Here is a 13,168-nt window from a genome sequence, read left to right on the forward strand (position 1 = left end):
CTACTTAGGAAAGATTTAGAAAGGCTCATTTAGAAGTGGAAGTGCTATATGCAGCAACATTTGAAAGAGAAACATGGGAGTAATATGCAATTTTTACAGCATGAATGAAAGGAATTACAAAAGAATACTTGAATGGCATGGTTGTAAAATGTTGGGTAGAATTGACTGTGGAAGGTACCACTGAAAGAAAATATATAGTTTAAGAAGAACACTTACCTTGGTTTGAAATGAGTGACGTTGATGGTTAATTTCACAGCTGCTACAACTGTGTACTATTTAAAAAGAAAATATATAATTCTATTTACTTGATAAGTTTATTAATGATGCTTATTCATCTTGGAGTGAATTAAGGCTTGATTTTACTGAGCTTTGGACTGAATTTAGTACCTAAATATTGATTGAAGTCTTGTGATTATTGATAAAAATTGTTCCCTTTAGTAAGTGTATAAGTTGTTTTACATTTTGTGAATCTTAGCAAATTCTGAAATAAATCAGCAGAATACAGTATTTCAACACATTTAATTAGTATACGGTGCAAGGTCTTAGTGCTAATAATGTATACAGTATGTATATACTGTGCAATCAGTATACACAGCACACTGTTTGTAACAAACCCCAGGTATTCATAAGTTTGATGTTCAGAGCTTAGGCTCATTGGTTTTGAGCTCATTTTCTCTAAGTTTACTTATATTTTGTTAAATGACTTCTTTAAAAACTTACTTAAAATCATTCTTGAAAGGCATGTTTGCTTCTTATCATCACAGAAATGACTGTTATTAATTTGACGTTTGTTGGGTAACCAAAGGCCACATAACAGATTCGAAAGCTGTTGGTGCTATCTGTTAAAGCTAGGAAATTGTCACATTCTATCGTCATGGACTATTTACAGTTTATGTAATTTTTGCACCAGTAAAATCTGTCTAAAACCCACTGGGAGATACATACTCTGTGTAGGTACGTGAGGTAATTATGCTTGTTACTGGTGGTGTGACGTAAAACAAAATCACTAGTCTTAATGTCCTGTTTTATTGAGATAGTATAGAGTAGTATATGTAGACCATGTTACAGTACAGTATATTATCATATTGAAAGGAAACACAGCAATTACTAGACAACACTTGTTAAGTTATTCTTATTATTTCCAGAGGTGTTTGGTAGCTGGTTGAACTTGAAAAATATCCTTTGAACGTAATATAGAATACTTAAAATTTTCTTAACCAACCAGAGTAGAGTATTGATGTTTATTTTGTTTTTTGTTTTTTTTGTAAAATCATAGCATTAGATAGTTGGAGCAGTATACTTGTTTTAGGTTGTTGTCACATGGATAATACTTATTGAATTAATTAGTAAAAAACAAGACAATCATTTGAATAAGTTTGTGGGAAAAACAAGAATGAATCAATAAAATATTTACTGAGCATTAGCCATGTGAAGTCAACCTACGACCTTTGAGTAATTAGTAAATCTGGTTGTCTGCATGAGCAAACTCACACTAAAATAGACAGTTTTGATTTTATACACTGCTAAAATAGTTTTACTTTTACACAACTTGATCGTGTGAATGGCTGAAAACTTGTTGCCTGTGCAGTGAAGAAATGAGAGTCAGGAAGATTAGGTTCGTGTTTGTTCAGGTTTTTTGGACTGGAAGCATTTTAGTCTTTCCAGGTTAGATCTTTGCTTGTTTCAAGTGCTGCTTGAGCACTTACATGTCTAAAGGATTTGTTGACACTGGATGGTATCTGAGAAGAGTGTATTACATATCCTGTCCTTTCCTTGATTGACGTGAAATCAGGATATTTTGTCTTTGTTCTGGACCGTACTTAGTATTTTTCAAATGTGCTGTAAAAGTAAATGTATCTTTCTAAACCACTCTTGGCAAATACCTGGCAAATAAATTGTTTTGATTTGGTTTTGAGTGGAGATGTTTTTCAAGATGAGCTAAAGGTACCAATATTCTGAAAGAAGGGTATACTGTACTATTTCCTTTGAAATAAGGTACATATGTTTGTGCAAGTGCAGCCATTCTAAAATTATTTCCCCTGAACTTGTTGAAGTTATCTGCAGCAGAAAAATTTGTATTGACTTTAAGAATACTAATCCTTTGGTATGTTGAACTTAATGAAATATTGAAAAGATATCTATAAATTAATTAGGTAGTGTAATGTTACAGATGTGCTGCTTTAACTAAAATCAAGCTTTATCTTATGGATTTAAACTGGAAAACGGGACTTCAAAATGTAGCACAGTGTTGCAATACTTGTGGGATTACCCTCAGTTGTTTGTATTGAAATGTGTCCTTTGAACTAAATCAAACTTGTAAATTTAACAGAAAAAGGGCTTTCCTTTAAAAGGTTGTACTATTATCTTGTTGGATTATTCTCAGCTGTGTGTATTGCAAGCATGGGTTTATAATAAATGCGTATGGGGGAAGTGCAGTATTACGGAAATGCTGGCATTACCAGAATTCCCTAAAATAACTTGATTTGGTTTTACAATATATTGCATAAAACAGCTAGTGGGAATCACTTAGGGTAAATAGGAGTAGTTCTATGTTTACAGTGTCAGTTTTGACAGTGTTACCAGAAACACCACAGTTTGCGTGTGCTCAACCCTCAGAGAAGGCTTGATAGTTCAAGAGACAATTCTCTGCCAGGTAATTGTTGAGAACCCATTTTGCCATGTTGGTGTTTGAAATCATACTTAGTATAGAGTTAGCATAGTCAGATGGGGTAAGTTTTAGATTCCACGCTAATCAGTAGGCTGTATGTTTACAATGGTAATATATTCGCTTGATAAAAGAGCCAGTGCTATATAGTGTGTATATATATATATATATATATATATATATATATATATATATATATATCTATATATATAGATCAGTAGTGAGAGGTGTCCTTTTCATAAAGATTAAAGAATGATTGTTTTGACAAAGCCCAACTCGGATTAAACGAGATAAAAGCGCCTTTATTAACTTCACTATAACTCTGGTTTTATGAGGGTTTGCAGTTACAGTTTAGGAGTCTTATCTTACAAATCACTTCTCTGTACATCTGTAACTATATTGATTATGCAGTAGTCTGTTGAAAAGTTGTTAAAGGGGTTCCTGGTGATTTTGGAGGGAGGTGATTTTTACATCAGTTCTCCCTTAATGGTTACAATTTTAGAGCCGTTTTCTTTACGATATGAGCATGTGGGCAACTAAGCTAATCTTATTTGGTTGAAATAAACGTAAATGTTTTCAGTTCATCCATTTGTGTGTCTGACAACTTGAACATTGTAATGATATTCGCTTTTAGAAAATATTTACACGTATTTTTTCAGAGTGAAGTCAAAGTTTAATCTGTATTTAATAGTAGCTTTACACTTACAGGTTTAACTAAGGAAGGTAGGCTAATTTCTAGAAAATAGAAGCATTATTCATTTGTGATTTAAAAGTAATTACTGGAGTTATTTCACTTTTTATACACGGCATCGAGAATGATTAGTGTAAGAACATGAATATTTTCCTAATTATTTTTGAAAGAAAGGAGTCATATAAAAACATTGTTGGGTGTGGTACTCTATAAATTAGATAGTGGTTTTGAGATGGGCCCCCAGCTTCTCAAAATTTTTTGTTTTTATCTTGGAGATTGTTTATATTGACTTATTTTTCAGATTGTTTGTCTAATTGCCCAACTGTAGTTTGTCTTGACACATCTGGAAATTAATAATGGTTGCTTTGCATATGAAAAAGACTTGGAATGCAGAATTAGACCAATTGTGATATTGGTGCGGTTGGAGTATTCAGTCATTTAACTGCAAAGGGGGGGTGGGGGGGGATTTGGTGCAGTGGCTTTCCTTATTTAATAAGGAAAACCACTTATTAGGATGCAAAATTTATCATCATCAGGAATAATGATTGACAGAGCCAACATGGTTTCAGAGTGGCAGATGGGGTTGTTTGACCATTATTTTTATTGGTATATGGTTGGAATATTGAGTAACTTAACTGCAGAGGGGGGTGGGGTGGGGGAAAGGATTTGGGCGTAGTGGTTTTTTTATTTCAGGCTGCATAATTTTGCATTGTCAGCAATTATGAATAATGGAACCAATTAATTAAAAAATACTCATAGTAGCATGAGTCTTCAAATGGAGAAAAATCCACAGTTATGTAAATGTACATACATTTAAATTTAAAACTTTAAATTGAAGTATATGTACATTTAACTGTGGATTTGTCTCTCCAATGGAACCAATATGAAAACAGGGTGGATGGGAGGTGGAAGTGGTTTGCCACTGTGTGCAAATGAGGGATGGTGCGTACGTACACAGTACCTGAATGTATTGCTTCCTAAATTCTGTCTTTTGAGGTTCAAAGTTGGGAAGAGGCCAACTCTTCCCACCTTTGGGCTGCCGCCCACCTTCCCTAACTCTAACCTTACCTCGCTCCAAATCTCACCCCTCGCTTAATCTTACGGGCCAGCCTAGTGAAAGTCTAGAAGTGTGATCTAATGGTGTGGATAAGCTAGAGTAGGATTACGAGAGAATTTGCTCAGTCAAAAACTCTAATCTAGAGTGTGGCGCTTAGAAATGTCTCAGCGTAAAGACCCCCAGGCTTAGTAGGTGTGGGTCTTCGGGAAGGCTGTTGTTTACAAGGCACTGTTTGGAATCCAGAGGTTGTGTGGGTTGTGTAGTCTGAAGAGCCTCCATTACTGGGTGACCAGACTCAATAGACGCAGGTTCGAGGGTTGTAACCTTAGAATATAAAAGTGTGGTTTTAAAGGCAGTTTTATGTAGTTGGCATATTCTCGTTATGTTGCATTCCTCATTTATCAGGGTTTTCCTACATTTTGCTTTTGCTCTTGTAGGGGTCTTTGGAAAATAGAGTGGGATCACAAGTATTCTATCTAGATGGTTTGAGCTTGTGGTGAGGAAAGAAGGCTCAAGAGATGCTGGGAAAATGGAATGAAGATGAAGTAGTACTAGATCTTGGTAAATATAACAAAATCACATCTTAGGTGACTAAACAACATTTATTTATCATTATCTCAAGTAGTTTCTGAACCTCATGAATCCTCTTCATTGTGGACATAGCTTTACATACTACAAAGCTGTAGATTTTGTAGTACAGTTGTTGCCATACTGAAGAGTTCCTTGTCCCTGAAACTTTTAGGGTAATGATAAATGCAGCATTGTTGTAGCCTTTCAAGAAATAGTTGGGACCGGATGGGAATTCGTGCGGGAATGCACAAGATGGAAGAAATTGCAGCTAACTCATTAGACATCTGATGCTGTCTTGAAAATCCTGATGTAAAAACTAATAAAGTTGGATGTATTTGGCCTTGTGGGGCATTAGCTAAACCTAAGCTGGCATTCTGGCATTAGATTGACAGCCTCATCTGCTACTGGACTGCTGTAACCTTGCACACAATCAGAGTAGTCTAATATGTCAATTAAATAGTCTAGTTAAACTTCAAACAAGACTGCTGTAACCTAACTTCTTACAGAAGTGATGAAAATGAGTTATTCTCATAACAAAAGTTCTGTGAACTATTCTGTTAAAGGATTGCCCTAACCTTGGCAGTACACTAACCCAGTTTGTCACAGGGGACTTTTGTCATTTGACCTGTTTGCAACCTGACATAGTACTAACTTAACCTGTCGTGGGGAGGGGGCCAAAACAAGGAATACAACATAACGAAAGTGAACCAGTCAGTTTAATTATACACTGAAGAGTATCCAAAAATTATTTAGATGATTTAAAAGTATCGTAATTGTTCCTTAATTTTTTAATAAAGTACTTGAAACTATGATGTCGTAAGCTGAAACAAATATTTAGCAATGTGAAAAGTTAATCATAAATTAAAGTTTACTTGTATTTAGTGATTTTAGATCCTAATGTTGTAGTGAATGATTTAGAATACTGAAACTTTAGTACATGTTTTGTGAAAGAAAAGTACTGTAGCTGATATGGAAAATACATTATATTTAAAGCCACTTCAGTCTGAAGTAAATGTAAACTACCATTTAAGTATTTGCTTTATTTTATTGTTCATTTATAAGTGGACCTACTCTTGTTAAAAGCAACCTTAATAATTCTTTGGTACATCAAAATCTACGTTACAACTACAGCTAAGAGAAGAGACATGCAGTAAATATATAGCAGTTTATTATAATAGAGCAATAATGAGATACTTCAGTACATTTAATAGTAATAGGCTGAATATAGTAAGCAGGTTTCTAGTTAAGAGTTTTAAGAAACTAGGGACCTGAAAATTTTAATGTATGTTTGTTTGCAACATACGTGTTTGATTACTTGAGTACGTTTATACTTGAATGGGATAAAAATTAATAAATTGCTTAGGCAAACATTAGAGACGGACCGTTCTTATGGGAACTGTAGTTTTATAATATCAAGAATTACTATGTAAATAGGAAAAAATCCAAAATTGATTTGGAATTACCATAAGTATCGTTCGCTAATGCCAACACTTAGATACATTAGAACGATTAACATAATTTTAAAAGTTCATTCAGATTTTAAGTTCTACTGTCGTCATAGATATAGCTATATGGATAAAATCTACAACGGTTATTTTAAGATTAAATATTACAGTCCGTTCAAGGTTTAGCTGAATTGATTGTCTTAGTTAAAACTGAGCTGAGTAGCCGAGTTGTAAATATTGTTTGATCAGCAGAATTTTTTTTTTTATTTAACTGAGCTTGGAGAATTCAGAATTAAGGATATAAAGTGACTTTGATTGTCGTATTTATTTATGCTAAATATTTAATGTAAACTTATAGCCTGTTTGCTTATGAATTTATTGTGAAATACTTATTTCATCTGAAAATAGATGGAAAGAACTGTGTAGACTAAAGTGGTAAGTCACTTACCTTTTATAAGTTCTATGATGTCTTCTTGATTTCTTTCACTAGCTATATCCATTGCAGTGAGTCCTGGAGAAGAGGGAAGGGAGAAAGAGAGAGACAATTAGCTATGGGGTTGGTTGCCAGTGAATGGTGTGGTTACAGGGTTACCCGTGGTTACAAGGTTACCGTGGTTACAGGGTTACCCGTGGTTACGGGGTTACCCGTGGTTACAGGGTTACAGAGTCATGGAAAATCAAAGCGGGTAAGAGATGATGGCTGTTGCATCACTACTCACCGAATCTGTCTCTGAGTTGCAGGTTAGGGCAAGCTTTCATGATTTCCCTCGTTGCATTGAAGTGTCCTTCTTCTACTGCACAGTGGAGTGCTGTCTTGCCTGAATAAGGAAAGATGTGAATGAACTCATAAGCAGGATAAGGCATTTTGTGGATTAGATGTGAGAGAAGACTCCCTGGGGGTATGGGTCAACTTCTGAACTGACTTCTAGCCATGCCTATGATCTATAGATTCAATGTTGTGGAATACTAAGTCCTGGGGAAAAAAAGGATATTTACCAGCTTCATCCTGAAAATCTGGGTTGGCTTTCGCTGCTACAAGTTTGATGATCAGGTTCTCTCTCCCCATGGAGGCTGCGTGGATGAGTGGCGAAGATCCTGAAAGTGAACAAAAGAAGCTTTACTTTTTGTTTTAATTTCAAGTTGTCTATGATTTTTTTAAAGTAGGTCATAGACATTCATGGAAAAATGGCCTATCAGTTAATGCAAATGTAGTGGAAAACCTGATTATCTTCATGAAGTTGGGTGTTTATTTGATGGAAAAAATAGGTTTCAGAAGTTACAGCAGTAGTTTCTGATGTATAATTGGTGACAACCTTTCAGTTCATCTAAAATATAAGTTTAAAGCAGTCAACATCTGGCAGAGTTTGAGGGGACCTAAGATGCAAGCTACAATTCCCAATGAAATGAATTAAAGTTTATGTATTTTGTAAGATCAGACAGGCATGCAATAAAGGGTTGTAGTTCCTGTTTATGACTGAATGGAATTTGCCAACTATTTAGTTCCAGAGAGTCTTGGTTTCCACAGCTTTGGAGCCGTTAGCTACCGAGTTCAGGTCTTACCAGATTTATCCCGAGAATTGACGTCGGCTCCAGCCTTGATCAGTTCCTCAAGGATGTCCTCATAGCCATAGTAAGCAGCCTTGTGCAGAACAGTGTAGCCTTAGAGGGAGGACGAAAAATAATTTGTTAGTTCTGGATTGTAGATTTTACACTGGATGACTAGGTGCTTGCTTTTGTACCCGTGGCCAGCGAGAAGATTTAATGTTCGCTGCCTGACAATATGCCATTGAAACCGGACGCACTTATGACCAGTAGATTGCTAGAACTTGAAATGAAGCCTTCTGATTCTTTGGCTATATTCATAACGTAGACCTCATATAGACTGACTGTTGTGATGTGAGCATTAGGAATAATGTAAACCTAATTCTTTAGTCTTGAAAGTAATGTAATCAACATAATTCAGCAGGCTTAGGAGAATAGTTATGAATATGATTTTTTAAGGCATAGGGCTTTCTTTTTATTATTTATTTTTTATTTTTTGTGCCTCAGCTGTTGAAAGTGTCTGTGCTATCAACATCTCTTTGAAGAATAGATGTATGTGGTCTTTTCCTTTATGCACATTCTTACAGCATAATTTCCCATACTTAGCCAAACAGTCTGGATATATCTAGTCCATAAAAGCTCCTTTGAGTTAAAAATTAACCCACATTTCCGTAATCTAAGAATAAGAGTTTATTTATACATAATATGCATATACAGGCAGTCCCCGGGTTACGACGGGTTCGGCTTACGACGTTTAGAGGTTAAGGCGCTTCTCAATTATATTCATCAGACATTATTTCCAGGGTTACGACGCCTACAACGCTGATCTGGCAGAAGAAATTTGACACCAAAAATGCAAAATAATCAATAGTTGAAGGTTTTTTGATGAAAAATGTAATAAGAATGCAGTTTACATAGTTTTCAATGCACCCAAAGCATTAAAAGTAAGGTTTTCTTAGGATTTTGAACAATGTTCCGTCTTACGACGATTTTCGGCTTATGACGCGTCTCAAGAACGGAACCCCCGTCGTAACCCGGGGACTGCCTGTACAGTAAAACCTCCAAAAATGTGCCTGTTCTCAGCTTCATCGAAGGATTGCTGACGCAAACTCATCCGGACCAAAGACTTAAGACTCACCATCCTTTTCCTTAATGTTTGGGTTGGCTCCAGCCTCCAGCAGCGTCATTACTACTTCCTTGTGGCCCCAGCAGGTGGCAACGTGGGCAGGTGTCACGCCTGGCGAGAAGAGGTGAGAAGCGAAAATGTATTTGGGCGACAGATTAAGCTATTTGGCTTTTAAATGAAATAGTCCTCGTTAATATCCCGCTGTCCAAGATCAATGTTTTGTTATATGTACTATTTGTTTTTCTGCATGAAAAATGTGTTTATGTATTCATGAAAATGAGATGAAAATACAGTAACTAGATAATATTGCTCTCTAAATAAATTCTGCGAATAGGCGAATTTTCTGTGCATAACATGGATGTACGTTCCACAGAAAAAGCAGCGAATGGGTAAAGCCGCGAATCCAGAACCACGAATAGATGAGGAGTCCACTCTAAACCACTTTTTCACGTTATGTATTAATGAGTGCAGATGTGATTTACGGCAAATGTATTCATATAACATTGATGGTGGTAGGAATATGAAGTTAATCAAAATAGCAACAAAGAAACAGCAATGAAACAATCACAGTCTGACAAAGCGGGACACCAGCTCATGAAAGCTAAAGAATTATAAAAAGATACTTAAAAAATATACAAAAGTGTCTTGTTTCCACCTTACAATGATATTGATATGAATGCTGCTACTTATATTAATACTGTCAAGCACTTCTTTCACGCAATATGCATTCGATCCCCATAATCGCGGACTCGCCTATTCACGGATTTATCATTGGATGATATCCACCCATTATTCGTGGGAAATTTGCCTATTTGCGGCATTTTACACAGAAATATTCACAAATAACTATTTTCATATCAATTTCATGACTAAATGCACTTTTTGTGATAAAACAATTAAAATATGTATTCAAGTATAAGCATTTTTAGAGGGTTTTTCATTTGTATGTTACAAGTTACGAAATGCAATATTCTCATGATAAGTGGAGCACAAGAAGACCTTACCCCAAGACGTTTGGACGTTGAAGTTCGCCTTGTAATCCAGCAGCCACCTGACGATTTCCAGGTCTCCGTACTTTGCAGCCAGGTACAGCGGGGAATATCCTGCGTTAAGTGAAAAAAAAAAAAACAAAAAAAAAAAAATCTTTAGTCATCAGTAATGACAGCGCTGTGTAATTATTCTGGTAGATATGAGCCACATTAGGTCACAGTATTTTTGAGTACAGCAGCACCACAGAACCAGGCTTACTTGTGCTGGGCGTGAAGACATTTGGGTTCGCCTTGTGGGTCAACAGCTTCTTCACAATGCTGTGGTATCTGTTCCACGTCGCTATGAGCAGAGGAGTGTAGCCTAAAGGAATGTAGAAAGAAAGACGTTAGATTGTCGCCGTTTTGGAGACATTCTTGTTACTGCAGCCCTCGAATCTGATGGGGGAATCAGGTGGGGAGGCTCCGCCTTCCGTGGAGGGGTTCGAACTTAAGCGGTAGTAGCAAAGAGGGACAGCTTCACCTTATTTCCCTCTATGAATTCAAGGCATTCAGTGAGAAACATTACCCCAAAAAGTGTGAGGAAATTGAGAAGCAAAGAGAAATTGGGTTTGCGAAGATTGGAGTGAAGTCAAGGTGAAGGAGTTGTACAGCTAAGTGGTACAGGGCAAAATGGAATAGAAATAAAGTAAATTGCTAAAAGAGATATAGCTCTGAGGCGTCCAAGAAGTATCTCCAGTCTGCCAAGAAAAGCAAACTTTATATGATAAAAATATTATCAAAACATTTTCTTATTCACGATTACATAATTACTCCCCTTGTTCGACCTAAGGATACAGTTACATGAAGCATTTAATTATGGAGTCATTCAAGCAGAGTATTACTCGTCTCCCCGTAATTCTCTATAATTTCCTCTTATTTGTCATTGTCTGGTTGGGAATGTAAGCACTCCATCATTATTAGATTCACTGCCGTCAGTACTCTCAGAAATATGGTGAAGATCTCTCCTTAACCAGTCTCTCACCAGGTAGTCTTAACCGAAGGAAACCAGCAGAGGGTAGGCAGTCCAAGATGCCCAATTAGGGCATTTGAGTAAATGAAGGTATATTTCGAAAGCCAAGGTATTACTCCATGGTTCCTAATTGATCTCAATTTACCATAATGGTGAGTCAATGCTCATTAGGCCTCGTTGTCTCAATCAACGCCGCGAGTTCTGGGAAGAATAATGTGTCGTACGCATTTGCCAATGATGATGATGACGCAACAATATATATATATATATATATCTATATATATATATATATATATATATATATATATATATATATATATATATATATATATATGTGTGTGTGTGTGTAAAACAACTGGGCCTAGGAAAAAAATACAAATTTCACTGCTACAATCATTATCTGATACAACTATGACTTACGGATAGAATTTTTTGGCAATGAGGTTGCTGACCCATACCTTTCTAGTCCCCCCTCCCACCCCTGGGTTATGACCCACCAAAGCTAGCTAACTACCACGTCCACCGTTAGTTTCTTAGGTCATACTGCGTATGTTTATAGGCGTGTGTTTTATGAACATACAGTATTTTTTTTTTGAAGAAGTAAAAGGTCTCTCTCTCTCTCTCTCTCTCTCTCTCTCTCTCTTCCTCGGTTGGGCTAATAAGTCTTTGAAACCCTAATCCTTGTACTTCTCTTTCCCTCTCTCTCTCTCTCTCTTCTCTCTCCTCGGATGGGCTAATAAGTCTTTGAAACCCTAATCCTTGTAACTGTCTTTCCTCTCTCTCTCTCTCTCTCTCTCTCTCTCTCTCTCTCTCTAATCTCTCTCTCTCCCCTCGGTTGGGCTAATAAGTCTGAAACTCCCTTGTAATTCTCTTTCCTCTCTCTCTCTCTCTCTCTTATCTTTTATATTTGTATGACTCTCCTCTCTCTCTCTCTCTCTCTCTCTCTCTCTCTCTCTCTCTCTCTCTCTCTCTCGGGGATCACGCGAGTAATTAAAGGCAAGAATGTGAAACAAGGGTGTGCCGGTGATAAGTGGGAGCAGCATCTTGTACAATGACAGGTGACAGGTGTTGCCGCTGTCTAATATGTTTGTGTGTATGTGTGTGTTTGTGTATTGTTGTGTTGCCCGTCTAATAAGTTGTAAGGGGTTACGAGCGTATGATTAATTGGCCTTTTTTAAAACTGGAATTGTTGTTTTTTTTTTTTTTTTTTTACTTCAAATGCCTTTTGTTTGTTTGTTTGTTTGTTTTTTTTTTTTTTTTTTTTTTTTGCTCAGAAACATTTTAGGTTCTAAGGGGTAACGAGCCTAGTTTTGTGTGTGTATATATGTGTGTGTGAATGTGTATGTGTATTGTTGTGTTCCCGGTCTAATAAGTTGTTGGGGGGTTACGAGTGTATTCTTAATTGTCATTTTGTAAAACGAATTTTTTGTTTCATTTTTACTTCAAATTTCTTTTTATTTTTTTTTACTCACAAATATCTTGCATTTTAAGGGGTGACGAGCCTAGTTTTAATTGCATTTTTTTAGCTTAATTCCGAAATACTACCTTTGTTTCTTAACGTATTTAATTGTATTTTTTTAATTTTTTTATTTCAAATGTTTTTCATTTACTCAGTCTGGTATACCTGTTTATTTGATTATAATAATAATAGTAATAATAATAATAACAATAGTATTATTATGTTTATGGTGTAATTCATTCCCGTAATTTCCACTGTATTCACCCTGCGCCCCCCCCCCCCCCCCCCCCCCCCCCCCCCCCCCCTCTCTCTCTCTCTCTCTCTCTCTCTCTCTCTCTCTCTCTCTCTCCTCTCTCTCGAGCAATTAGCAACACTTAAGAAAAAAAAGAGACTGTGGTAAGTCATATTAGTATTTCCCCACCGTGTGCAAAAGTTCTGGTTTAATGTATGTGTGTGTGTGTTCGCGTGTGCGTGTGCGTGTATGTCACGTGGCTTCGGTGACGGTGATGATTGTGTGACGAGTTGCTCTTGATGATGTCTAATTCATTATTGCCTTCTTCTTCTTCTTCTTCTTCTCCTTCTTCTTCTTCTTCTTCTTCCTCTCGTGAATGGATT

At 36.4% G+C, this 13,168-nt stretch overlaps 2 protein-coding genes across 3 annotated transcripts in view; one reads left to right on the forward strand and one right to left on the reverse strand.

Annotated features, from left to right (window-relative positions):
* LOC135205350 (all trans-polyprenyl-diphosphate synthase PDSS2-like) overlaps positions 1 to 13,168 on the forward strand; it is a 77,254-nt gene that overhangs the window by 24,755 nt on the left and 39,331 nt on the right. The window lies entirely within an intron of this gene.
* The window catches only part of LOC135205349 (ankyrin-1-like), a 53,743-nt gene that overhangs the window by 4,861 nt on the left and 35,714 nt on the right, over positions 1 to 13,168 (reverse strand). Inside the window, exons 6-13 of one of the 2 annotated variants that reach the window (XM_064235812.1) lie at positions 10,345 to 10,446; positions 10,101 to 10,199; positions 9,109 to 9,207; positions 7,989 to 8,087; positions 7,425 to 7,523; positions 7,148 to 7,246; positions 6,877 to 6,939; positions 3,946 to 4,737 (exon numbers count right to left, since the gene is read on the reverse strand). In XM_064235812.1, coding sequence (XP_064091882.1) covers positions 4,709 to 4,737; positions 6,877 to 6,939; positions 7,148 to 7,246; positions 7,425 to 7,523; positions 7,989 to 8,087; positions 9,109 to 9,207; positions 10,101 to 10,199; positions 10,345 to 10,446 — 689 coding nt within the window. In that variant the 3' untranslated portion in view covers positions 3,946 to 4,708. Of the gene's footprint in view, positions 1 to 3,945; positions 4,738 to 6,876; positions 6,940 to 7,147; positions 7,247 to 7,424; positions 7,524 to 7,988; positions 8,088 to 9,108; positions 9,208 to 10,100; positions 10,200 to 10,344; positions 10,447 to 13,168 lie in introns of those variants that run through there. The other variant, XM_064235811.1, reaches the window with a different exon arrangement.

Source organism: Macrobrachium nipponense, chromosome 49 (genome assembly GCF_015104395.2).
Source record: "Macrobrachium nipponense isolate FS-2020 chromosome 49, ASM1510439v2, whole genome shotgun sequence".
Lineage (NCBI taxonomy): Eukaryota > Metazoa > Arthropoda > Malacostraca > Decapoda > Palaemonidae > Macrobrachium > Macrobrachium nipponense.